This window comes from Ascaphus truei, chromosome 13 (assembly GCF_040206685.1).
Source record: "Ascaphus truei isolate aAscTru1 chromosome 13, aAscTru1.hap1, whole genome shotgun sequence".
Classification (NCBI taxonomy): domain Eukaryota; kingdom Metazoa; phylum Chordata; class Amphibia; order Anura; family Ascaphidae; genus Ascaphus; species Ascaphus truei.
In genome coordinates this window covers 5,773,552-5,798,576 of record NC_134495.1, presented here as the reverse complement: position 1 = coordinate 5,798,576, position 25,025 = coordinate 5,773,552, and the positions used below count along the sequence as shown (strand labels likewise).

Sequence of the window (25,025 nt, the reverse complement as noted above, 5' to 3'; positions counted from 1 at the left end):
GTATACAGACACCGTGTATACAGACACAGTGTATACAGACACAGTGTATACAGACACAGTGTATACAGACACAGTGTATACAGACACAGTGTATACAGACACAGTGTATACAGACACCGTGTATACAGACACCGTGTATACAGACACCGTGTATACAGACACCGTGTATACAGACACCGTGTATACAGACACCGTGTATACAGACACCGTGTATACAGACACCGTGTATACAGACACCGTGTATACAGACACCGTGTATACAGACACCGTGTATACAGACACCGTGTATACAGACACCGTGTATACAGACACCGTGTATACAGATACAGTGTATACAGATACAGTGTATACAGATACAGTGTATACAGATACAGTGTATACAGATACAGTGTATACAGATACAGTGTATACCGACACAGTGTATACAGATACAGTGTATACAGATAGTGTATACAGACACCGTGTATACAGACACCGTGTATACAGACACCGTGTATACAGACACCGTGTATACAGACACCGTGTATACAGATACCATTATAAAGCACGTTACATTTCCAAGCAAGTAAATGCTTCAGCAATCAAAAACCACCCAACGGCCCGATTGTCTCTGCATAGAAAAGGGAACGGGCGATGTTTGCGGGCAACCTCAGAGTTCAGATTTACAATTTCATGTTAAGGCACACAACAAAAATAGTAAATGTTAACAGTTGTGTATGATCAGAAAAACATTAGAAAGGCATGTTGCAGTAAAATGTCGTTAACAGTGCATTTAGGAAAGTTTGACTTGCCTATGACAATCACACACGCCTCCCTTTATGTGTATTTATGGAATAAAGGCATTATGGACCACAGAGCGCGCGGGTGCAATACCTTTTCTCCAAAGATCCTCTGGCAGATCCCGTTCTTTGCCAGCTTCTCCTTGACCTGCCTGGTAAGTTCCAAGGTGTCCACTTCTCGGTACATGTACAACTCGTACTGTTCTGGAGTTAGAGGGGGGACCGTGGGCTTGAGATTCCTCGTGATATACGCAGGGTAGTAAGAAAGACGACTGACGTTCTGCTCGTCCGGGCTCCCACCTTCCGTCTTCACCTCCAATGGTTTGTGTGCTTCTTCCGTGATCGTTATATCCTCCTCGTTGGGGACGGTCTCGCCGTTATCGCCTCGTTGCCAAGGTCTTCCATTGGTCATACTGGAGTAACTCGAAGAAGAGGACGACAGCGATGGGGACACAGAGGTGAAGGGGCGGTTTAGGAGGCTCCTTTCTGATGCCCAGTGCTGGTCAAAGTACGATCCAGCATCACCTATTTCTGTCTTCACTTTGCGTATTATGCTCTGTACAAAAGCCACAGGAGACAGCACGCTCAACGGAGTCTGCGTGGAGCTGCTGCTTGTGCCGGTTAACAACGCGCCTTCCTCCTGCTTGATGTAGATCTGCGCTGGATTGTGTGTGGAGGACGTGAGGATGGGAGGTGTTAGAATTGACCGGTGGCCGCTCGGAGACTCGATCTCTAGAAGTGCCTGCTGCTGAGCCTGCATCTCTCTTCTGGCCTGCTCCAGGATGCTTTTAATTGCGTCCTCCGAGCTGTTGCTGATGTTTGATGAAGATAAAGGAGTAGTCGGGCCCTTTGTTTCACCTGCGTAAAAGACAGTGGCTGTTACAGGTGCTGTCCCACTAAGGACCAAAGTCACTTCAAAACGGTGTTAGGATTAAAGTGTCAGGTTTATTAATGAAAGATTTCTTCTTGACCGTGCTGTACAACACGGAAGCTATTTTCCAACTCTATATTTTGTCCCCCTGCCCACGGACATGTTAAGTTGTGTATTTTATTCCTAACAGATGAACATAAAAATGGCGGCTCCCTCTCACTTGGTGACAATTACTAGACTAAAGAAAACAGTATCTGGGGGAATTCTCTATTAAGACCATATCTACTAAATGCTGCACATTCTTGCATCCAATCTATCTCTCTTTGTAGTCGCCTCTTAACAACCTTTTCTAGTGCTACAAATTTGAGCCTATATGGCGACGAATGTCCTGCTGTATGGGAATGTCCTGCTGTATGGGAATGTCCCGCTGTATGGGAATGTCCCGCTGTATGGGAATGTCCCGCTGTATGGGAATGTCCCGCTGTATGGGAATGTCCGGCTGTATGGGAATGTCCGGCTGTATGGGAATGTCCGGCTGTATGGGAATGTCCGGCTGTATGGGAATGTCCGGCTGTATGGGAATGTCCGGCTGTATGGGAATGTCCGGCTGTATGGGAATGTCCGGCTGTATGGGAATGTCCCGCTGTATGGGAATGTCCCGCTGTATGGGAATGTCCCGCTGTATGGGAATGTCCCGCTGTATGGGAATGTCCCGCTGTATGGGAATGTCCGGCTGTATGGGAATGTCCGGCTGTATGGGAATGTCCGGCTGTATGGGAATGTCCGGCTGTATGGGAATGTCCCGCTGTATGGGAATGTCCGGCTGTATGGGAATGTCCGGCTGTATGGGAATGTCCGGCTGTATGGGAATGTCCGGCTGTATGGGAATGTCCGGCTGTATGGGAATGTCCCGCTGTATGGGAATGTCCCGCTGTATGGGAATGTCCGGCTGTATGGGAATGTCCGGCCATTGGGTTTTCTTTTTGTCTGTCTGTACTTACAAAACGTTGAACGATTTCTAATAGCTAACTGGTGTTCGCTAATTCTTCTCTCGTAAAGTCCGTGACGTACACCCAATATACAGGCTGTGGCAAGAAGAGATCTTCTTACTCAAAGAACGCACTATTTTAGATAATCTAGAGGAAGTGGACTATTATTTTTTAAACGCTGATAGAGGAGGAGTGTTAGTGATCTTGAATAAAAGTGATTTTGTTGAAGAATGCACTAGGCAAATTACAGATTTAGAATCTTATAATTCTCTTCCAAAAGACCCTACAGCATAAATACAAAATAAGATGTCAGATTTGGTACACAAAGCATTAGGCCATAGTTGAATATCAACAAAGTTTGCTAAGGAACTAATTGTAGGTGTTTCTATAAACACCAGTATTTTACACTACTGTTTTGTATTGAACACGTATAATTGCAGTTATTGGATCTATTTTAAAAGCTTTTTCATGGTTTATTGACCAATTTTTATTATACTTTAGACTACAAAAATGACCAGGATATGTTAGAGATTCGTCACACTACAAACTATTTCTGCTATTTCAATGACATTTTTATGTACCCTGGATATAGAGGCATTTATACACTAATATGCCACATGGCAGAGGATTAGAAGTTATGCAGGAAATACGGAAGGATCGAATAGATTGTCCACCTTCTGCCTTCCTTGTTGGGATATTAGAATTTCAGCTTACTCATTTTTTTTTTATAGATTTGATACAAAATAATTTATGGAGAAAAACGGAGCAGCTATAGGGGAAGCCTGTGCAATTAATTTAGCAAATCTATATGTAGGATTTTTTGAAGCACAATATATCTGGTCCATATATATAATATTATATATAATATAGAATAATATATTAATATATAATATATAATTATTATATATATATATAATAAATAAGGTCAATTTCTTTAGTTGGGCCAGATATATCAATGGCATGTTGTTGGTACGGTCGGATCCTGAAGATATATATACTTTTAGAGTTTCACCAATATATCAACATACATTTTAGTTGTTTGAAATGTACAATGGAGATATGATAAGATCTCGGAAAGCTTTTCTGGGCTTTACCAGAAGGATCAATAATGACGAGATGTGAAACTACAATTTACAGACAGCCACGAACAGTTAATTCTTGGTTACATTTCGCCTCAGCACATCAGTCACATGTTAAAAGTAATGGACCAAAGGGTTAATTCCTAATATGTAAGGGAATATGTACTGTATACAACACAAGAATTGCAGTTACAATCAGAAGTGCAAGCCCAATGATTTATACAGAGAACTTATCCGGCCCAATTAATCTATGGGGCCCTTAGAGAAATATCTAGGTGCCCGCTGCTTAGAAAAACCTGAGAGCCGGGCAATTTTATATTTACCTATTTGGCAGATTCCATCTTTATTAACAACTTCATTATAAAGCGCTGGCACCTGCTTGGCCATGAAAATAAATGACACGATGTGGTGACTAAATTGCCAAGATTAACATGTAGGAGAGCGGGGAATATAGGAGGAGAGCAGGGAATATAGTAGGAGAGCGGGGAATATAGCAGGAGAGCGGGGAATATAGTAGGAGAGCGTGGAATATAGCAGGAGAGCGGGGAATATAGCAGGAGAGCGGGGAATATAGGAGGAGAGCAGGGAATATAGTAGGAGAGCGGGGAATATAGCAGGAGAGCAGGGAATATAGTAGGAGAGCGGGGAATATAGCAGGAGAGCGGGGAATATAGTAGGAGAGCGTGGAATATAGCAGGAGAGCGGGGAATATAGTAGGAGAGCGGGGAATATAGCAGGAGAGCGGGGAATATAGTAGGAGAGCGGGGAATATAGTAGGAGAGCGGGGAATATAGCAGGAGAGCAGGGAATATAGTAGGAGAGGGGAATATAGCAGGAGAGCGGGGAATATAGTAGGAGAGGGGAATATAGCAGGAGAGCGGGGAATATAGTAGGAGAGCAGGGAATATAGTAGGAGAGCAGGGAATATAGTAGGAGAGCGGGGAATATAGCAGGAGAGCGGGGAATATAGCAGGAGAGCAGGGAATATAGTAGGAGAGCGGGGAATATAGCAGGAGAGCAGGGAATATAGTAGGAGAGCGGGGAATATAGTAGGAGAGGGGAATATAGCAGGAGAGCGGGGAATATAGTAGGAGAGCAGGGAATATAGTAGGAGAGCGGGGAATATAGCAGGAGAGCGGGGAATATAGCAGGAGAGCAGGGAATATAGTAGGAGAGGGGAATATAGTAGGAGAGGGGAATATAGTAGGAGAGCGGGGAATATAGCAGGAGAGCGGGGAATATAGTAGGAGAGTGGGGAATATAGCAGGAGAGCAGGGAATATAGTAGGAGAGCGGGGAATATAGCAGGAGAGCGGGGAATATAGTAGGAGAGGGGAATATAGCAGGAGAGCAGGGAATATAGCAGGAGAGCGGGGAATATAGTAGGAGAGCAGGGAATATAGCAGGAGAGCGGGGAATATAGTAGGAGAGCGGGGAATATAGTAGGAGAGCGGGGAATATAGCAGGAGAGCGGGGAATATAGTAGGAGAGCGGGGAATATAGTAGGAGAGGGGAATATAGTAGGAGAGCGGGGAATATAGTAGGAGAGCGGGGAATATAGCAGGAGAGCAGGGAATATAGCAGGAGAGCAGGGAATATAGCAGGAGAGCAGGGAATATAGCAGGAGAGCGGGGAATATAGTAGGAGAGGGGAATATAGCAGGAGAGCGGGGAATATAGTAGGAGAGCGGGGAATATAGTAGGAGAGCGGGGAATATAGTAGGAGAGCGGGGAATATAGCAGGAGAGCGGGGAATATAGCAGGAGAGCGGGGAATATAGCAGGAGAGCGGGGAATATAGTAGGAGAGCGGGGAATATAGCAGGAGAGCGGGGAATATAGTAGGAGAGCGGGGAATAAAGTAGGAGAGCGGGGAATATAGCAGGAGAGCGGGGAATATAGCAGGAGAGCGGGGAATATAGTAGGAGAGCGGGGAATATAGCAGGAGAGCGGGGAATATAGCAGGAGAGCGGGGAATATAGCAGGAGAGCGGGGAATATAGCAGGAGAGCGGGGAATATAGTAGGAGAGCGGGGAATATAGTAGGAGAGGGGAATATAGCAGGAGAGCGGGGAATATAGCAGGAGAGCGGGGAATATAGCAGGAGAGCGGGGAATATAGCAGGAGAGCGGGGAATATAGCAGGAGAACAGGGAATATAGTAGGAGAGCGGGGAATATAGCAGGAGAACAGGGAATATAGTAGGAGAGCGGGGAATATAGCAGGAGAGCGGGGAATATAGCAGGAGAGCGGGGAATATAGTAGGAGAGCGGGGAATATAGCAGGAGAGCGGGGAATATAGCAGGAGAGCGGGGAATATAGCAGGAGAACAGGGAATATAGCAGGAGAGCGGGGAATATAGCAGGAGAGCGGGGAATATAGCAGGAGAGCGGGGAATATAGCAGGAGAGCGGGGAATATAGCAGGAGAGCGGGGAATATAGCAGGAGAGCGGGGAATATAGCAGGAGAGCGGGGAATATAGTAGGAGAGCGGGGAATATAGCAGGAGAGCGGGGAATATAGTAGGAGAGCGGGGAATATAGCAGGAGAGCGGGGAATATAGCAGGAGAACAGGGAATATAGCAGGAGAGCGGGGAATATAGCAGGAGAGCGGGGAATATAGCAGGAGAGCGGGGAATATAGCAGGAGAGCGGGGAATATAGCAGGAGAGCGGGGAATATAGTAGGAGAGCGGGGAATATAGCAGGAGAGCGGGGAATATAGCAGGAGAGCGGGGAATATAGCAGGAGAGCGGGGAATATAGCAGGAGAGCGGGGAATATAGCAGGAGAGCAGGGAATATAGCAGGAGAGCAGGGAATATAGTAGGAGAGCGGGGAATATAGCAGGAGAGCGGGGAATATAGTAGGAGAGGGGAATATAGTAGGAGAGCGGGGAATATAGCAGGAGAGCGGGGAATATAGCAGGAGAGCGGGGAATATAGTAGGAGAGCAGGGAATATAGTAGGAGAGCGGGGAATATAGCAGGAGAGCGGGGAATATAGCAGGAGAGCGGGGAATATAGTAGGAGAGCGGGGAATATAGTAGGAGAGTGGGGAATATAGTAGGAGAGCGGGGAATATAGCAGGAGAGCGGGGAATATAGCAGGAGAGCGGGGAATATAGTAGGAGAGCGGGGAATATAGCAGGAGAGCAGGGAATATAGCAGGAGAGCGGGGAATATAGCAGGAGAGCGGGGAATATAGCAGGAGAGCAGGGAATATAGTAGGAGAGGGGAATATAGCAGGAGAGCGGGGAATATAGTAGGAGAGTGGGGAATATAGCAGGAGAGCAGGGAATATAGTAGGAGAGCGGGGAATATAGCAGGAGAGCGGGGAATATAGCAGGAGAGCGGGGAATATAGTAGGAGAGCGGGGAATATAGTAGGAGAGCGGGGAATATAGCAGGAGAGCAGGGAATATAGCAGGAGAGCGGGGAATATAGTAGGAGAGGGGAATATAGCAGGAGAGCAGGGAATATAGTAGGAGAGGGGAATATAGCAGGAGAGCAGGGAATATAGTAGGAGAGGGGAATATAGCAGGAGAGCAGGGAATATAGCAGGAGAGCGGGGAATATAGCAGGAGAGCGGGGAATATAGCAGGAGAGCAGGGAATATAGTAGGAGAGGGGAATATAGTAGGAGAGCGGGGAATATAGCAGGAGAGCGGGGAATATAGTAGGAGAGCGGGGAATATAGCAGGAGAGCGGGGAATATAGCAGGAGAGCGGGGAATATAGCAGGAGAGCAGGGAATATAGTAGGAGAGGGGAATATAGCAGGAGAGCGGGGAATATAGTAGGAGAGGGGAATATAGCAGGAGAGCGGGGAATATAGTAGGAGAGGGGAATATAGCAGGAGAGCAGGGAATATAGTAGGAGAGGGGAATATAGCAGGAGAGCGGGGAATATAGTAGGAGAGGGGAATATAGCAGGAGAGCGGGGAATATAGCAGGAGAGCGGGGAATACAGTAGGAGAGCGGGGAATATAGCAGGAGAGCGGGGAATATAGTAGGAGAGCGGGGAATATAGCAGGAGAGCAGGGAATATAGTAGGAGAGGGGAATATAGCAGGAGAGCAGGGAATATAGCAGGAGAGCGGGGAATATAGCAGGAGAGCGGGGAATATAGCAGGAGAGCAGGGAATACAGTAGGAGAGCGGGGAATATAGCAGGAGAGCGGGGAATATAGTAGGAGAGCGGGGAATATAGCAGGAGAGCAGGGAATATAGTAGGAGAGGGGAATATAGCAGGAGAGCAGGGAATATAGCAGGAGAGCGGGGAATATAGCAGGAGAGCGGGGAATATAGCAGGAGAGCAGGGAATATAGTAGGAGAGCGGGGAATATAGCAGGAGAGCGGGGAATATAGTAGGAGAGGGGAATATAGCAGGAGAGCAGGGAATATAGCAGGAGAGCGGGGAATATAGCAGGAGAGCGGGGAATATAGCAGGAGAGCGGGGAATATAGTAGGAGAGGGGAATATAGCAGGAGAGCAGGGAATATAGCAGGAGAGCGGGGAATATAGCAGGAGAGCAGGGAATATAGTAGGAGAGGGGAATATAGTAGGAGAGCGGGGAATATAGCAGGAGAGCGGGGAATATAGCAGGAGAGCGGGGAATATAGTAGGAGAGCGGGGAATATAGCAGGAGAGCGGGGAATATAGCAGGAGAGCGGGGAATATAGCAGGAGAGCAGGGAATATAGTAGGAGAGCGGGGAATATAGCAGGAGAGCGGGGAATATAGCAGGAGAGCGGGGAATATAGCAGGAGAGCAGGGAATATAGTAGGAGAGGGGAATATAGCAGGAGAGCGGGGAATATAGTAGGAGAGTGGGGAATATAGCAGGAGAGCAGGGAATATAGCAGGAGAGCGGGGAATATAGCAGGAGAGCGGGGAATATAGCAGGAGAGCAGGGAATATAGTAGGAGAGGGGAATATAGTAGGAGAGCGGGGAATATAGTAGGAGAGCAGGGAATATAGTAGGAGAGCGGGGAATATAGCAGGAGAGCGGGGAATATAGTAGGAGAGGGGAATATAGTAGGAGAGCGGGGAATATAGTAGGAGAGCAGGGAATATAGCAGGAGAGCGGGGAATATAGTAGGAGAGGGGAATATAGTAGGAGAGCGGGGAATATAGCAGGAGAGCGGGGAATATAGCAGGAGAGCGGGGAATATAGCAGGAGAGCGGGGAATATAGCAGGAGAGCAGGGAATATAGTAGGAGAGCAGGGAATATAGTAGGAGAGCGGGGAATATAGTAGGAGAGCGGGGAATATAGCAGGAGAGCGGGGAATATAGCAGGAGAGCAGGGAATATAGTAGGAGAGCAGGGAATATAGTAGGAGAGCGGGGAATATAGCAGGAGAGCGGGGAATATAGTAGGAGAGGGGAATATAGTAGGAGAGGGGAATATAGTAGGAGAGCGGGGAATATAGCAGGAGAGCGGGGAATATAGTAGGAGAGCGGGGAATATAGTAGGAGAGGGGAATATAGTAGGAGAGGGGAATATAGTAGGAGAGCGGGGAATATAGCAGGAGAGCGGGGAATATAGTAGGAGAGCGGGGAATATAGCAGGAGAGCGGGGAATATAGTAGGAGAGCGGGGAATATAGCAGGAGAGCGGGGAATATAGTAGGAGAGGGGAATATAGTAGGAGAGGGGAATATAGTAGGAGAGCGGGGAATATAGCAGGAGAGCGGGGAATATAGTAGGAGAGCGGGGAATATAGCAGGAGAGCGGGGAATATAGCAGGAGAGCAGGGAATATAGTAGGAGAGGGGAATATAGTAGGAGAGCAGGGAATATAGCAGGAGAGCGGGGAATATAGCAGGAGAGCGGGGAATATAGTAGGAGAGCGGGGAATATAGTAGGAGAGCGGGGAATATAGTAGGAGAGGGGAATATAGCAGGAGAGCGGGGAATATAGCAGGAGAGCGGGGAATATAGTAGGAGAGCGGGGAATATAGCAGGAGAGCAGGGAATATAGTAGGAGAGGGGAATATAGTAGGAGAGCAGGGAATATAGCAGGAGAGCGGGGAATATAGCAGGAGAGCGGGGAATATAGTAGGAGAGGGGAATATAGCAGGAGAGCGGGGAATATAGTAGGAGAGCGGGGAATATAGTAGGAGAGCGGGGAATATAGCAGGAGAGCGGGGAATATAGTAGGAGAGCAGGGAATATAGTAGGAGAGGGGAATATAGTAGGAGAGCGGGGAATATAGCAGGAGAGCGGGGAATATAGCAGGAGAGCGGGGAATATAGCAGGAGAGCGGGGAATATAGTAGGAGAGCGGGGAATATAGCAGGAGAGCGGGGAATATAGTAGGAGAGCGGGGAATATAGTAGGAGAGGGGAATATAGTAGGAGAGCAGGGAATATAGCAGGAGAGCGGGGAATATAGCAGGAGAGCGGGGAATATAGTAGGAGAGCGGGGAATATAGTAGGAGAGCAGGGAATATAGCAGGAGAGCGGGGAATATAGTAGGAGAGCGGGGAATATAGCAGGAGAGCGGGGAATATAGCAGGAGAGCGGGGAATATAGCAGGAGAGCGGGGAATATAGTAGGAGAGTGGGGAATATAGTAGGAGAGCGGGGAATATAGCAGGAGAGCGGGGAATATAGTAGGAGAGCAGGGAATATAGCAGGAGAGCGGGGAATATAGCAGGAGAGCGGGGAATATAGCAGGAGAGCGGGGAATATAGTAGGAGAGCGGGGAATATAGCAGGAGAGCGGGGAATATAGTAGGAGAGCGGGGAATATAGCAGGAGAGCGGGGAATATAGCAGGAGAGCGGGGAATATAGTAGGAGAGCAGGGAATATAGCAGGAGAGCGGGGAATATAGCAGGAGAGCGGGGAATATAGCAGGAGAGCGGGGAATATAGTAGGAGAGCGGGGAATATAGCAGGAGAGCGGGGAATATAGTAGGAGAGCGGGGAATATAGTAGGAGAGCGGGGAATATAGCAGGAGAGCGGGGAATATAGCAGGAGAGCGGGGAATATAGCAGGAGAGCGGGGAATATAGCAGGAGAGCGGGGAATATAGTAGGAGAGGGGAATATAGCAGGAGAGCGGGGAATATAGCAGGAGAGCGGGGAATATAGTAGGAGAGCGGGGAATATAGCAGGAGAGCGGGGAATATAGCAGGAGAGCGGGGAATATAGTAGGAGAGCAGGGAATATAGGAGGAGAGCGGGGAATATAGTAGGAGAGGGGAATATAGCAGGAGAGCGGGGAATATAGCAGGAGAGCGGGGAATATAGCAGGAGAGCGGGGAATATAGTAGGAGAGGGGAATATAGTAGGAGAGCAGGGAATATAGTAGGAGAGGGGAATATAGCAGGAGAGCGGGGAATATAGGAGGAGAGCGGGGAATATAGTAGGAGAGGGGAATATAGTAGGAGAGCGGGGAATATAGCAGGAGAGCGGGGAATATAGTAGGAGAGCAGGGAATATAGGAGGAGAGCGGGGAATATAGTAGGAGAGGGGAATATAGCAGGAGAGCGGGGAATATAGCAGGAGAGCGGGGAATATAGCAGGAGAGCGGGGAATATAGTAGGAGAGGGGAATATAGTAGGAGAGCAGGGAATATAGTAGGAGAGGGGAATATAGTAGGAGAGCGGGGAATATAGTAGGAGAGCGGGGAATATAGTAGGAGAGGGGAATATAGTAGGAGAGCGAGGAATATAGGAGGAGAGCGGGGAATATAGCAGGAGAGCAGGGAATATAGTAGGAGAGCGGGGAATATAGTAGGAGAGCGGGGAATATAGCAGGAGAGCGGGGAATATAGCAGGAGAGCGGGGAATATAGTAGGAGAGGGGAATATAGCAGGAGAGCGGGGAATATAGCAGGAGAGCGGGGAATATAGTAGGAGAGCGGGGAATATAGTAGGAGAGCGGGGAATATAGCAGGAGAGCGGGGAATATAGCAGGAGAGCGGGGAATATAGTAGGAGAGGGGAATATAGCAGGAGAGCGGGGAATATAGTAGGAGAGCGGGGAATATAGCAGGAGAGCGGGGAATATAGTAGGAGAGGGGAATATAGCAGGAGAGCGGGGAATATAGCAGGAGAGCGGGGAATATAGTAGGAGAGCGGGGAATATAGTAGGAGAGGGGAATATAGTAGGAGAGCGGGGAATATAGCAGGAGAGCAGGGAATATAGCAGAAGAGCGGGGAATATAGCAGGAGAGCGGGGAATATAGTAGGAGAGCGGGGAATATAGTAGGAGAGCGGGGAATATAGCAGGAGAGCGGGGAATATAGCAGGAGAGCGGGGAATATAGTAGGAGAGGGGAATATAGCAGGAGAGCGGGGAATATAGCAGGAGAGCGGGGAATATAGTAGGAGAGCGGGGAATATAGCAGGAGAGCGGGGAATATAGTAGGAGAGCGGGGAATATAGTAGGAGAGCGGGGAATATAGCAGGAGAGCGGGGAATATAGTAGGAGAGGGGAATATAGTAGGAGAACAGGGAATATAGTAGGAGAGCGGGGAATATAGCAGGAGAGCGGGGAATATAGTAGGAGAGCGGGGAATATAGCAGGAGAGCGGGGAATATAGCAGGAGAGCAGGGAATATAGTAGGAGAGCGGGGAATATAGTAGGAGAGCAGGGAATATAGCAGGAGAGCGGGGAATATAGTAGGAGAGCAGGGAATATAGTAGGAGAGCGGGGAATATAGCAGGAGAGCGGGGAATATAGCAGGAGAGCGGGGAATATAGTAGGAGAGGGGAATATAGCAGGAGAGCGGGGAATATAGTAGGAGAGCGGGGAATATAGTAGGAGAGCGGGGAATATAGCAGGAGAGCGGGGAATATAGTAGGAGAGCGGGGAATATAGTAGGAGAGGGGAATATAGTAGGAGAGCGGGGAATATAGTAGGAGAGCGGGGAATATAGTAGGAGAGCAGGGAATATAGTAGGAGAGCGGGGAATATAGCAGGAGAGCGGGGAATATAGTAGGAGAGCGGGGAATATAGTAGGAGAGCGGGGAATATAGTAGGAGAGCGGGGAATATAGTAGGAGAGCAGGGAATATAGCAGGAGAGGGGAATATAGTAGGAGAGCGGGGAATATAGTAGGAGAGCGGGGAATATAGTAGGAGAGCAGGGAATATAGCAGGAGAGGGGAATATAGTAGGAGAGCGGGGAATATAGTAGGAGAGCGGGGAATATAGTAGGAGAGCAGGGAATATAGTAGGAGAGCGGGGAATATAGTAGGAGAGCAGGGAATATAGCAGGAGAGGGGAATATAGTAGGAGAGCGGGGAATATAGTAGGAGAGCGGGGAATATAGTAGGAGAGCAGGGAATATAGTAGGAGAGCGGGGAATATAGTAGGAGAGCGGGAAATATAGCAGGAGAGCGGGGAATATAGCAGGAGAGCGGGTAATATAGTAGGAGAGCCGGGAATATAGTAGGAGAGCGGGGAATACAGTAGGAGAGCAGGGAATATAGCAGGAGAGCGGGGAATATAGTAGGAGAGGGGAATATAGGAGGAGAGCGGGGAATATAGTAGGAGAGGGGAATATAGCAGGAGAGCGGGGAATATAGCAGGAGAGCGGGGAATATAGCAGGAGAGCGGGGAATATAGCACGAGAGCAGGGAATATAGTAGGAGAGGGGAATATAGCAGGAGAGCGGGGAATATAGCAGGAGAGCGGGGAATATAGTAGGAGAGGGGAATATAGCAGGAGAGCGGGGAATATAGCAGGAGAGCGGGGAATATAGTAGGAGAGGGGAATATAGCAGGAGAGCGGGGAATATAGCAGGAGAGCGGGGAATATAGTAGGAGAGCGGGGAATATAGTAGGAGAGGGGAATATAGTAGGAGAGCGGGGAATATAGCAGGAGAGCGGGGAATATAGCAGGAGAGCGGGGAATATAGTAGGAGAGGGGAATATAGCAGGAGAGCGGGGAATATAGCAGGAGAGCGGGGAATATAGTAGGAGAGCGGGGAATATAGTAGGAGAGGGGAATATAGCAGGAGAGCGGGGAATATAGTAGGAGAGCGGGGAATATAGCAGGAGAGCGGGGAATATAGCAGGAGAGCGGGGAATATAGCAGGAGAGCGGGGAATATAGTAGGAGAGGGGAATATAGCAGGAGAGCGGGGAATATAGCAGGAGAGCGGGGAATATAGTAGGAGAGCGGGGAATATAGTAGGAGAGGGGAATATAGTAGGAGAGCGGGGAATATAGCAGGAGAGCAGGGAATATAGCAGAAGAGCGGGGAATATAGCAGGAGAGCAGGGAATATAGCAGGAGAGCGGGGAATATAGGAGGAGAGCAGGGAATATAGTAGGAGAGGGGAATATAGCAGGAGAGCGGGGAATATAGCAGGAGAGCGGGGAATATAGTAGGAGAGCAGGGAATATAGTAGGAGAGGGGAATATAGCAGGAGAGCGGGGAATATAGCAGGAGAGCGGGGAATATAGTAGGAGAGCGGGGAATATAGTAGGAGATCGGGGAATATAGTAGGAGAGCGGGGAATATAGCAGGAGAGCGGGGAATATAGTAGGAGAGCAGGGAATATAGTAGGAGAGCGGGGAATATAGTAGGAGAGGGGGGAATATAGTAGGAGAGCGGGGAATATAGTAGGAGAGGGGAATATAGTAGGAGAGCGGGGAATATAGCAGGAGAGCGGGGAATATAGTAGGAGAGGGGAATATAGTAGGAGAGCGGGGAATATAGCAGGAGAGCGGGGAATATAGTAGGAGAGGGGAATATAGTAGGAGAGCGGGGAATATAGCAGAAGAGCGGGGAATATAGCAGGAGAGCAGGGAATATAGTAGGAGAGCGGGGAATATAGTAGGAGAGCGGGGAATATAGCAGGAGAGCGGGGAATATAGCAGGAGAGCGGGGAATATAGTAGGAGAGGGGAATATAGTAGGAGAGCGGGGAATATAGTAGGAGAGCGGGGAATATAGCAGGAGAGCGGGGAATATAGCAGGAGAGCGGGGAATATAGCAGGAGAGCGGGGAATATAGCAGGAGAGCGGGGAATATAGTAGGAGAGCGGGGAATATAGTAGGAGAGCAGGGAATATAGTAGGAGAGCGGGGAATATAGTAGGAGAGCAGGGAATATAGTAGGAGAGCGGGGAATATAGTAGGAGAGCGGGGAATATAGCAGGAGAGCGGGGAATATAGCAGGAGAGCGGGGAATATAGTAGGAGAGGGGAATATAGTAGGAGAGCGGGGAATATAGTAGGAGAGCGGGGAATATAGCAGGAGAGCGGGGAATATAGCAGGAGAGCGGGGAATATAGCAGGAGAGCAGGGAATATAGTAGGAGAGGGGAATATAGCAGGAGAGCGGGGAATATAGTAGGAGAGCGGGGAATATAGTAGGAGAGCGGGGAATATAGCAGGAGAGCGGGGAATAAAGTAGGAGAGCGGGGAATATAGTAGGAGAGGGGAATATAGTAGGAGAGCGGGGAATATAGTAGGAGAGCGGGGAATATAGTAGGAGAGCGGGGAATATAGTAGGAGAGCGGGGAATATAGTAGGAGAGCGGGGAATATAGTAGGAGAGCAGGGAATATAGTAGGAGAGCGGGGAATATAGTAGGAGAGCAGGGAATATAGCAGGAGAGGGGAATATAGTAGGAGAGCGGGGAATATAGTAGGAGAGCGGGGAATATAGTAGGAGAGCAGGGAATATAGTAGGAGAGCGGGGAATATAGTAGGAGAGCGGGAAATATAGCAGGAGAGCGGGGAATATAGCAGGAGAGCGGGTAATATAGTAGGAGAGCCGGGAATATAGTAGGAGAGCGGGGAATACAGTAGGAGAGCAGGGAATATAGTAGGAGAGCGGGGAATATAGTAGGAGAGCGGGGAATATAGCAGGAGAGCGGGGAATATAGCAGGAGAGCGGGGAATATAGTAGGAGAGCGGGGAATATAGCAGGAGAGTGGGGAATATAGCAGGAGAGCAGGGAATATAGTAGGAGAGCGGGGAATATAGTAGGAGAGCGGGGAATATAGTAGGAGAGCGGGGAATATAGTAGGAGAGCGGGGAATATAGCAGGAGAGCGGGGAATATAGCAGGAGAGCGGGGAATATAGTAGGAGAGCGGGGAATATAGTAGGAGAGCAGGGAATATAGCAGGAGAGCGGGGAATATAGTAGGAGAGCGGGGAATATAGTAGGAGAGCGGGGAATATAGTAGGAGAGCGGGGAATATAGTAGGAGAGGGGAATATAGTAGGAGAGCGGGGAATATAGCAGGAGAGCGGGGAATATAGTAGGAGAGGGGAATATAGTAGGAGAGCGGGGAATATAGCAGGAGAGCGGGGAATATAGCAGGAGAGGGGAATATAGTAGGAGAGCAGAGAATATAGCAGGAGAGCGGGGAATATAGTAGGAGAGGGGAATATAGTAGGAGAGCGGGGAATATAGCAGGAGAGCGGGGAATATAGTAGGAGAGCGGGGAATATAGTAGGAGAGGGGAATATAGTAGGAGAGCGGGGAATATAGCAGGAGAGCAGGGAATATAGTAGGAGAGCGGGGAATATAGTAGGAGAGCGGGGAATATAGCAGGAGAGCGGGGAATATAGCAGGAGAGCGGGGAATATAGTAGGAGAGGGGAATATAGTAGGAGAGGGGAATATAGCAGGAGAGCGGGGAATATAGTAGGAGAGCGGGGAATATAGCAGGAGAGCGGGGAATATAGTAGGAGAGCGGGGAATATAGTAGGAGAGCGGGGAATATAGTAGGAGAGCGGGGAATATAGTAGCAGAGGGGAATATAGTAGGAGAGCGGGGAATATAGCAGGAGAGCGGGGAATATAGTAGGAGAGCGGGGAATATAGTAGGAGAGCGGGGAAAATAGTAGGAGAGCGGGGAATATAGTAGGAGAGCGGGGAATATAGCAGGAGAGCGGGGAATATAGTAGGAGAGCGGGGAATATAGTAGGAGAGCGGGGAATATAGTAGGAGAGCGGGGAATATAGCAGGAGAGGGGAATATAGTAGGAGAGCAGAGAATATAGTAGGAGAGCGGGGAATATAGCAGGAGAGCGGGGAATATAGTAGGAGAGCGGGGAATATAGCAGGAGAGCGGGGAATATAGCAGGAGAGGGGAATATAGTAGGAGAGCGGGGAATATAGCAGGAGAGCGGGGAATATAGCAGGAGAGCGGGGAATATAGTAGGAGAGGGGAATATAGTAGGAGAGCGGGGAATATAGTAGGAGAGCAGGGAATATAGCAGGAGAGCGGGGAATATAGTAGGAGAGCGGGGAATATAGCAGGAGAGCGGGGAATATAGCAGGAGAGCGGGGAATATAGTAGGAGAGGGGAATATAGTAGGAGAGCGGGGAATATAGTAGGAGAGCAGGGAATATAGCAGGAGAGCGGGGAATATAGTAGGAGAGCGGGGAATATAGTAGGAGAGCGGGGAATATAGCAGGAGAGCGGGGAATATAGTAGGAGAGGGGAATATAGTAGGAGAGCGGGGAATATAGTAGGAGAGCAGGGAATATAGCAGGAGAGCGGGGAATATAGCAGGAGAGCAGGGAATATAGTAGGAGAGCGGGGAATATAGCAGGAGCAGGGAATATAGTAGGAGAGCGGGGAATATAGCAGGAGAGCGGGGAATATAGTAGGAGAGGGGAATATAGTAGGAGAGCAGGGAATATAGCAGGAGAGCAGGGAATATAGCAGGAGAGCAGGGAATATAGCAGGAGAGCAGGGAATATAGTAGGAGAGCGGGGAATATAGCAGGAGAGCAGGGAATATAGCAGGAGAGCAGGGAATATAGTAGGAGAGCGGGGAATATAGCAGGAGAGCAGGGAATATAGCAGGAGAGCGGGGAATATAGCAGGAGAACGGGGAATATAGCAGGAGAGCGGGGAATATAGTAGGAGAGCAGGGAATATAGCAGGAGAGCGGGGAATATAGCAGGAGAGCGGGGAATATAGCAGGAGAGCGGGGAATATAGTAGGAGAGCGGGGAATATAGCAGGAGAGCGGGGAATATAGTAGGAGAGCGGGGAATATAGTAGGAGAGCGGGGAATATAGCAGGAGAGCGGGGAATATAGCAGGAGAGCGGGGAATATAGCAGGAGAGCGGGGAATATAGCAGGAGAGCGGGGAATATAGTAGGAGAGGGGAATATAGCAGGAGAGCGGGGAATATAGCAGGAGAGCGGGGAATATAGTAGGAGAGCGGGGAATATAGCAGGAGAGCGGGGAATATAGCAGGAGAGCGGGGAATATAGTAGGAGAGCAGGGAATATAGGAGGAGAGCGGGGAATATAGTAGGAGAGGGGAATATAGCAGGAGAGCGGGGAATATAGCAGGAGAGCGGGGAATATAGCAGGAGAGCGGGGAATATAGTAGGAGAGGGGAATATAGTAGGAGAGCAGGGAATATAGTAGGAGAGGGGAATATAGCAGGAGAGCGGGGAATATAGGAGGAGAGCGGGGAATATAGTAGGAGAGGGGAATATAGTAGGAGAGCGGGGAATATAGCAGGAGAGCGGGGAATATAGTAGGAGAGCAGGGAATATAGGAGGAGAGCGGGGAATATAGTAGGAGAGGGGAATATAGCAGGAGAGCGGGGAATATAGCAGGAGAGCGGGGAATATAGCAGGAGAGCGGGGAATATAGTAGGAGAGGGGAATATAGTAGGAGAGCAGGGAATATAGTAGGAGAGGGGAATATAGTAGGAGAGCGGGGAATATAGTAGGAGAGCGGGGAATATAGTAGGAGAGGGGAATATAGTAGGAGAGCGAGGAATATAGGAGGAGAGCGGGGAATATAGCAGGAGAGCAGGGAATATAGTAGGAGAGCGGGGAATATAGTAGGAGAGCGGGGAATATAGCAGGAGAGCGGGGAATATAGCAGGAGAGCGGGGAATATAGTAGGAGAGGGGAATATAGCAGGAGAGCGGGGAATATAGCAGGAGAGCGGGGAATATAGTAGGAGAGCGGGGAATATAGTAGGAGAGCGGGGAATATAGCAGGAGAGCGGGGAATATAGCAGGAGAGCGGGGAATATAGTAGGAGAGGGGAATATAGCAGGAGAGCGGGGAATATAGTAGGAGAGCGGGGAATATAGCAGGAGAGCGGGGAATATAGTAGGAGAGGGGAATATAGCAGGAGAGCGGGGAATATAGCAGGAGAGCGGGGAATATAGTAGGAGAGCGGGGAATATAGTAGGAGAGGGGAATATAGTAGGAGAGCGGGGAATATAGCAGGAGAGCAGGGAATATAGCAGAAGAGCGGGGAATATAGCAGGAGAGCGGGGAATATAGTAGGAGAGCGGGGAATATAGTAGGAGAGCGGGGAATATAGCAGGAGAGCGGGGAATATAGCAGGAGAGCGGGGAATATAGTAGGAGAGGGGAATATAGCAGGAGAGCGGGGAATATAGCAGGAGAGCGGGGAATATAGTAGGAGAGCGGGGAATATAGCAGGAGAGCGGGGAATATAGTAGGAGAGCGGGGAATATAGTAGGAGAGCGGGGAATATAGCAGGAGAGCGGGGAATATAGTAGGAGAGGGGAATATAGTAGGAGAACAGGGAATATAGTAGGAGAGCGGGGAATATAGCAGGAGAGCGGGGAATATAGTAGGAGAGCGGGGAATATAGCAGGAGAGCGGGGAATATAGCAGGAGAGCAGGGAATATAGTAGGAGAGCGGGGAATATAGTAGGAGAGCAGGGAATATAGCAGGAGAGCGGGGAATATAGTAGGAGAGCAGGGAATATAGTAGGAGAGCGGGGAATATAGCAGGAGAGCGGGGAATATAGCAGGAGAGCGGGGAATATAGTAGGAGAGGGGAATATAGCAGGAGAGCGGGGAATATAGTAGGAGAGCGGGGAATATAGTAGGAGAGCGGGGAATATAGCAGGAGAGCGGGGAATATAGTAGGAGAGCGGGGAATATAGTAGGAGAGGGGAATATAGTAGGAGAGCGGGGAATATAGTAGGAGAGCGGGGAATATAGTAGGAGAGCAGGGAATATAGTAGGAGAGCGGGGAATATAGCAGGAGAGCGGGGAATATAGTAGGAGAGCGGGGAATATAGTAGGAGAGCGGGGAATATAGTAGGAGAGCGGGGAATATAGTAGGAGAGCAGGGAATATAGCAGGAGAGGGGAATATAGTAGGAGAGCGGGGAATATAGTAGGAGAGCGGGGAATATAGTAGGAGAGCAGGGAATATAGCAGGAGAGGGGAATATAGTAGGAGAGCGGGGAATATAGTAGGAGAGCGGGGAATATAGTAGGAGAGCAGGGAATATAGTAGGAGAGCGGGGAATATAGTAGGAGAGCAGGGAATATAGCAGGAGAGGGGAATATAGTAGGAGAGCGGGGAATATAGTAGGAGAGCGGGGAATATAGTAGGAGAGCAGGGAATATAGTAGGAGAGCGGGGAATATAGTAGGAGAGCGGGAAATATAGCAGGAGAGCGGGGAATATAGCAGGAGAGCGGGTAATATAGTAGGAGAGCCGGGAATATAGTAGGAGAGCGGGGAATACAGTAGGAGAGCAGGGAATATAGCAGGAGAGCGGGGAATATAGTAGGAGAGGGGGAATATAGGAGGAGAGCGGGGAATATAGTAGGAGAGGGGAATATAGCAGGAGAGCGGGGAATATAGCAGGAGAGCGGGGAATATAGCAGGAGAGCGGGGAATATAGCACGAGAGCAGGGAATATAGTAGGAGAGGGGAATATAGCAGGAGAGCGGGGAATATAGCAGGAGAGCGGGGAATATAGTAGGAGAGGGGAATATAGCAGGAGAGCGGGGAATATAGCAGGAGAGCGGGGAATATAGTAGGAGAGGGGAATATAGCAGGAGAGCGGGGAATATAGCAGGAGAGCGGGGAATATAGTAGGAGAGCGGGGAATATAGTAGGAGAGGGGAATATAGTAGGAGAGCGGGGAATATAGCAGGAGAGCGGGGAATATAGCAGGAGAGCGGGGAATATAGTAGGAGAGGGGAATATAGCAGGAGAGCGGGGAATATAGCAGGAGAGCGGGGAATATAGTAGGAGAGCGGGGAATATAGTAGGAGAGGGGGAATATAGCAGGAGAGCGGGGAATATAGTAGGAGAGCGGGGAATATAGCAGGAGAGCGGGGAATATAGCAGGAGAGCGGGGAATATAGCAGGAGAGCGGGGAATATAGTAGGAGAGGGGAATATAGCAGGAGAGCGGGGAATATAGCAGGAGAGCGGGGAATATAGTAGGAGAGCGGGGAATATAGTAGGAGAGGGGAATATAGTAGGAGAGCGGGGAATATAGCAGGAGAGCAGGGAATATAGCAGAAGAGCGGGGAATATAGCAGGAGAGCAGGGAATATAGCAGGAGAGCGGGGAATATAGGAGGAGAGCAGGGAATATAGTAGGAGAGGGGAATATAGCAGGAGAGCGGGGAATATAGCAGGAGAGCGGGGAATATAGTAGGAGAGCAGGGAATATAGTAGGAGAGGGGAATATAGCAGGAGAGCGGGGAATATAGCAGGAGAGCGGGGAATATAGTAGGAGAGCGGGGAATATAGTAGGAGATCGGGGAATATAGTAGGAGAGCGGGGAATATAGCAGGAGAGCGGGGAATATAGTAGGAGAGCAGGGAATATAGTAGGAGAGCGGGGAATATAGTAGGAGAGGGGGGAATATAGTAGGAGAGCGGGGAATATAGTAGGAGAGGGGAATATAGTAGGAGAGCGGGGAATATAGCAGGAGAGCGGGGAATATAGTAGGAGAGGGGAATATAGTAGGAGAGCGGGGAATATAGCAGGAGAGCGGGGAATATAGTAGGAGAGGGGAATATAGTAGGAGAGCGGGGAATATAGCAGAAGAGCGGGGAATATAGCAGGAGAGCAGGGAATATAGTAGGAGAGCGGGGAATATAGTAGGAGAGCGGGGAATATAGCAGGAGAGCGGGGAATATAGCAGGAGAGCGGGGAATATAGTAGGAGAGGGGAATATAGTAGGAGAGCGGGGAATATAGTAGGAGAGCGGGGAATATAGCAGGAGAGCGGGGAATATAGCAGGAGAGCGGGGAATATAGCAGGAGAGCGGGGAATATAGCAGGAGAGCGGGGAATATAGTAGGAGAGCGGGGAATATAGTAGGAGAGCAGGGAATATAGTAGGAGAGCGGGGAATATAGTAGGAGAGCAGGGAATATAGTAGGAGAGCGGGGAATATAGTAGGAGAGCGGGGAATATAGCAGGAGAGCGGGGAATATAGCAGGAGAGCGGGGAATATAGTAGGAGAGGGGAATATAGTAGGAGAGCGGGGAATATAGTAGGAGAGCGGGGAATATAGCAGGAGAGCGGGGAATATAGCAGGAGAGCGGGGAATATAGCAGGAGAGCAGGGAATATAGTAGGAGAGGGGAATATAGCAGGAGAGCGGGGAATATAGTAGGAGAGCGGGGAATATAGTAGGAGAGCGGGGAATATAGCAGGAGAGCGGGGAATAAAGTAGGAGAGCGGGGAATATAGTAGGAGAGGGGAATATAGTAGGAGAGCGGGGAATATAGTAGGAGAGCGGGGAATATAGTAGGAGAGCGGGGAATATAGTAGGAGAGCGGGGAATATAGTAGGAGAGCGGGGAATATAGTAGGAGAGCAGGGAATATAGTAGGAGAGCGGGGAATATAGTAGGAGAGCAGGGAATATAGCAGGAGAGGGGGAATATAGTAGGAGAGCGGGGAATATAGTAGGAGAGCGGGGAATATAGTAGGAGAGCAGGGAATATAGTAGGAGAGCGGGGGAATATAGTAGGAGAGCGGGAAATATAGCAGGAGAGCGGGGAATATAGCAGGAGAGCGGGTAATATAGTAGGAGAGCCGGGAATATAGTAGGAGAGCGGGGAATACAGTAGGAGAGCAGGGAATATAGTAGGAGAGCGGGGAATATAGTAGGAGAGCGGGGAATATAGCAGGAGAGCGGGAATATAGCAGGAGAGCGGGGAATATAGTAGGAGAGCGGGGAATATAGCAGGAGAGTGGGGAATATAGCAGGAGAGCAGGGAATATAGTAGGAGAGCGGGGAATATAGTAGGAGAGCGGGGAATATAGTAGGAGAGCGGGGAATATAGTAGGAGAGCGGGGAATATAGCAGGAGAGCGGGGAATATAGCAGGAGAGCGGGGAATATAGTAGGAGAGCGGGGAATATAGTAGGAGAGCAGGGAATATAGCAGGAGAGCGGGGAATATAGTAGGAGAGCGGGGAATATAGTAGGAGAGCGGGGAATATAGTAGGAGAGCGGGGAATATAGTAGGAGAGGGGAATATAGTAGGAGAGCGGGGAATATAGCAGGAGAGCGGGGAATATAGTAGGAGAGGGGAATATAGTAGGAGAGCGGGGAATATAGCAGGAGAGCGGGGAATATAGCAGGAGAGGGGAATATAGTAGGAGAGCAGAGAATATAGCAGGAGAGCGGGGAATATAGTAGGAGAGGGGGAATATAGTAGGAGAGCGGGGAATATAGCAGGAGAGCGGGGAATATAGTAGGAGAGCGGGGAATATAGTAGGAGAGGGGAATATAGTAGGAGAGCGGGGAATATAGCAGGAGAGCAGGGAATATAGTAGGAGAGCGGGAATATAGTAGGAGAGCGGGGAATATAGCAGGAGAGCGGGGAATATAGCAGGAGAGCGGGGAATATAGTAGGAGAGGGGAATATAGTAGGAGAGGGGAATATAGCAGGAGAGCGGGGAATATAGTAGGAGAGCGGGGAATATAGCAGGAGAGCGGGGAATATAGTAGGAGAGCGGGGAATATAGTAGGAGAGCGGGGAATATAGTAGGAGAGCGGGGAATATAGTAGCAGAGGGGAATATAGTAGGAGAGCGGGGAATATAGCAGGAGAGGCGGGGAATATAGTAGGAGAGCGGGGAATATAGTAGGAGAGCGGGGAAAATAGTAGGAGAGCGGGGAATATAGTAGGAGAGCGGGGAATATAGCAGGAGAGCGGGGAATATAGTAGGAGAGCGGGGAATATAGTAGGAGAGCGGGGAATATAGTAGGAGAGCGGGGAATATAGCAGGAGAGGGGAATATAGTAGGAGAGCAGAGAATATAGTAGGAGAGCGGGGAATATAGCAGGAGAGCGGGGGAATATAGTAGGAGAGCGGGGAATATAGCAGGAGAGCGGGGAATATAGCAGGAGAGGGGAATATAGTAGGAGAGCGGGGAATATAGCAGGAGAGCGGGGAATATAGCAGGAGAGCGGGGAATATAGTAGGAGAGGGGAATATAGTAGGAGAGCGGGGAATATAGTAGGAGAGCAGGGAATATAGCAGGAGAGCGGGGAATATAGTAGGAGAGCGGGGAATATAGCAGGAGAGCGGGGAATATAGCAGGAGAGCGGGGAATATAGTAGGAGAGGGGAATATAGTAGGAGAGCGGGGAATATAGTAGGAGAGCAGGGAATATAGCAGGAGAGCGGGGAATATAGTAGGAGAGCGGGGAATATAGTAGGAGAGCGGGGAATATAGCAGGAGAGCGGGGAATATAGTAGGAGAGGGGAATATAGTAGGAGAGCGGGGAATATAGTAGGAGAGCAGGGAATATAGCAGGAGAGCGGGGAATATAGCAGGAGAGCAGGGAATATAGTAGGAGAGCGGGGAATATAGCAGGAGCAGGGAATATAGTAGGAGAGCGGGGAATATAGCAGGAGAGCGGGGAATATAGTAGGAGAGGGGAATATAGTAGGAGAGCAGGGAATATAGCAGGAGAGCAGGGAATATAGCAGGAGAGCAGGGAATATAGCAGGAGAGCAGGGAATATAGTAGGAGAGCGGGGAATATAGCAGGAGAGCAGGGAATATAGCAGGAGAGCAGGGAATATAGTAGGAGAGCGGGGAATATAGCAGGAGAGCAGGGAATATAGCAGGAGAGCGGGGAATATAGCAGGAGAGCGGGGAATATAGCAGGAGAGCGGGGAATATAGTAGGAGAGCAGGGGAATATAGCAGGAGAGCGGGAATATAGCAAGGAGAGCGGGGAATATAGCAGGAGAGCGGGGAATATAGTAGGAGAGCGGGGAATATAGCAGGAGAGCGGGGAATATAGTAGGAGAGCGGGGAATATAGTAGGAGAGCGGGGAATATAGCAGGAGAGCGGGGAATATAGCAGGAGAGCGGGGAATATAGCAGGAGAGCGGGGAATATAGCAGGAGAGCGGGGAATATAGTAGGAGAGGGGAATATAGCAGGAGAGCGGGGAATATAGCAGGAGAGCGGGGAATATAGTAGGAGAGCGGGGAATATAGCAGGAGAGCGGGGAATATAGCAGGAGAGCGGGGAATATAGTAGGAGAGCAGGGAATATAGGAGGAGAGCGGGGAATATAGTAGGAGAGGGGAATATAGCAGGAGAGCGGGGAATATAGCAGGAGAGCGGGGAATATAGCAGGAGAGCGGGA

The 25,025-nt window shown here is 49.4% G+C and overlaps 1 protein-coding gene across 6 annotated transcripts in view; it reads right to left on the bottom strand.

Moving 5' to 3' along the window:
- CUX2 (cut like homeobox 2) overlaps nt 1–25,025 on the bottom strand; it is a 351,667-nt gene that overhangs the window by 22,590 nt on the left and 304,052 nt on the right. For all 6 annotated transcript variants that reach the window (XM_075568157.1, XM_075568155.1, XM_075568153.1 and 3 more), the window contains one exon: nt 874–1,637. In XM_075568157.1, coding sequence (XP_075424272.1) covers nt 874–1,637 — 764 coding nt within the window. The remainder of the gene's footprint in view (nt 1–873; nt 1,638–25,025) is intronic.